Raw genomic sequence first — 2199 nt, 5'->3', positions numbered from 1 at the left:
GAGGTGGACAAGGCCCTGCGTCAGTACTTTGATAAAGGTAATAAATAATTGGAGCTAAAAGACAGAATTAACAAAATCATCGGCAGACGATGACAAAGATGATGATGATGACGACGACGACGATGATGATGACAACTCCAACGACGCCAACACCAAAGAGGATGATGACGACGGTGACGATGATGAGGAGGGTGGCAAGAACGACAGCAACGACGATGATGATGATGATGAAAGCGAAGAGAAGAAGAATGTGAAGAGGGATGATGATGACGACGACGACGACAGCAAAGAATCCGGCGGAAAAGACGACGACGACGATGATGATGATAGCGACGAAAAATCCGCCGAAAAGTCAAAAGACAACGATGATGATGACGATGACGATGATGACGATTCAAAAGAGGTCGCCGGAAATGCCGCCAAAGTTCGGGCGAAAAAGGACACTGCACCGCCGGCAAAAAATGACGACGATGATGATGATGATGACGACGATGACAGCGATGAAAGCGAAGAAGTCTCAGCAAAGAGCAGCAGCACTCCACTGAAGGGCGCCAGTGCCGCACCTGCCGGCAACAAAAAGGCAAGTTCCAAACACCCAAATGAAAGTTAACCCAAAATATTCCAAACAAATAAACAGGTCGAATCCGCCAGCAATAAAAAGGAATCAGCAGCAGCAGCAGCAGCCAAGGAGAGCAGCAAGCCATCATCAAAGACTAGCAAAAGTGCCCCCAAATCATCACCAACAAAAGCAGCAACTCCCAAAAAGGTAGAAGAAGATGATGACAACGATGACGACGATGAAGTGAGCGAGGAAGAACTTGCTAAGCAGCAGCACCAGCAGAAACGCTCCCGAGCGCACATCGACGATGTGCTCAAGGTCTACGAGATTGGCTCGCAGGATGTAAGCTAATTCTAAGCTTTCAAAGTNAGATTGGCTCACAGGATGTAAGCTAAAATTCTAAGCTTTCAAAGTACCCAACCTCTAACCCAAAGAACCACAGGACAACCAGGAGCAGAACCTCATTCTCTCCATCTTCCGCGACGTGAAGAAAATCTACGAGCAGACGGTGAAGCCGCTGGAGACGATCTACAAGTACCGGCAGATTACCACTCGGCTCATCACGTAACAAAAAATGAAAATCAAACTGGTTTTGCTAAAATAACAATACTTTCCCCTATCTCTAGCGACGCCGAAATCTTCTCCAAGCCGATGGTGCTCTTCCTGGGCGGCAAGTCCACCGGCAAGTCGTCGCTGGTCAACTACCTGCTCGGCATTGACGAGACGCCGTGGGAGATCAAAGTCGGTACGGGTAGAGAGAGAGGAGCAAATCAGTCCGGGAAGCACATCATTGTTCTCACTAACAAATCATTTTGTGCTTAGGCGCCGCCTCAAGTGGCAAGTTCACCATTCTCTCGTACGGCGACAACTACACCCGGCTCAGTGCAACCGAACTGAGCGCCGACTACACCTTCAGCAGTCTGCAGCGCTTCGGCGAGCAGTTCATCAACGAGTACATCGATGCCCACCGACTGCCCATCAACATTCTCCAGAAGGTACAGTAGTGGTGGTGGAGACTGTATAGAACGAATCGTACAGCAGCAGTTGTACAGCTACCTCTAATTACCACTCTCTCCCATTTTCAATAGATGACAATCGTGGACAGCCCCGGCCTGATCGACCTGCTGCCGACGAAGGCGGCCAACAAGCAGACCATCGACAATGACGTCTACCAGTGGTTTATTGACCGCTCCGATGTGATTTACATCGTCATCGACGTCAGCCAGCTCCACCTCAGCTCCAGCCTGCGGGTGCTGCTCGACCAGCTCAAAGGTAACAGTAGTAAAGCTAGCTACTGAATTGAAAACATTCCCTAATCACTATACTACTACTATTCATTCCCACCGAACAAAACAAAACTAGGCCGCGAGGTGCGCTTCGTGATCAGCAAGTCGGACATTGCCTCTCAGTCGCAGATCATCTCGATGATCGGCCAGCTGCTGTGGGTCCTCTCGCCGATCATGTCCGCGGAGCAGCCGCCCATGGTGTACGCGCTGACGAGTGAGTAGTGGTGGACAAAAGAAAGCGGAGAGCAGTGGTGGTGGTGGTAATTACCACTAATTGGACCAATCACTCATTCTCCATTCTCCATTCTTTCTACTCCACACTAGCACTGCCCGCCGACTCGCACTTTGACGAGT

General features: G+C 49.9%; 1 protein-coding gene across 1 annotated transcript; it reads left to right on the top strand.

Annotated features, from left to right (window-relative positions):
- Positions 1-65: 65 nt before the first annotated feature.
- On the top strand, positions 66-1755 carry LOC108355649 (sarcalumenin-like; the record flags this gene model as incomplete). The annotated part of the gene is made up of 6 exons (XM_017606797.1): positions 66-580; positions 638-901; positions 1002-1123; positions 1186-1310; positions 1382-1554; positions 1648-1755. Coding segments are annotated over 6 exons (1307 nt in total), but the record flags the coding sequence as incomplete, so codon positions are not given.
- Positions 1756-2199: the final 444 nt, after the last annotated feature.

This window comes from Rhagoletis zephyria, unplaced genomic scaffold (genome assembly GCF_001687245.7).
Source record: "Rhagoletis zephyria isolate East Lansing unplaced genomic scaffold, Rhagoletis_zephyria_1.1 Rzeph_scaffold_48103, whole genome shotgun sequence".
Taxonomy (NCBI): domain Eukaryota; kingdom Metazoa; phylum Arthropoda; class Insecta; order Diptera; family Tephritidae; genus Rhagoletis; species Rhagoletis zephyria.
Note: the sequence above shows the minus strand (reverse complement) of the source record. Positions and strands in the feature narration are given on the sequence as shown.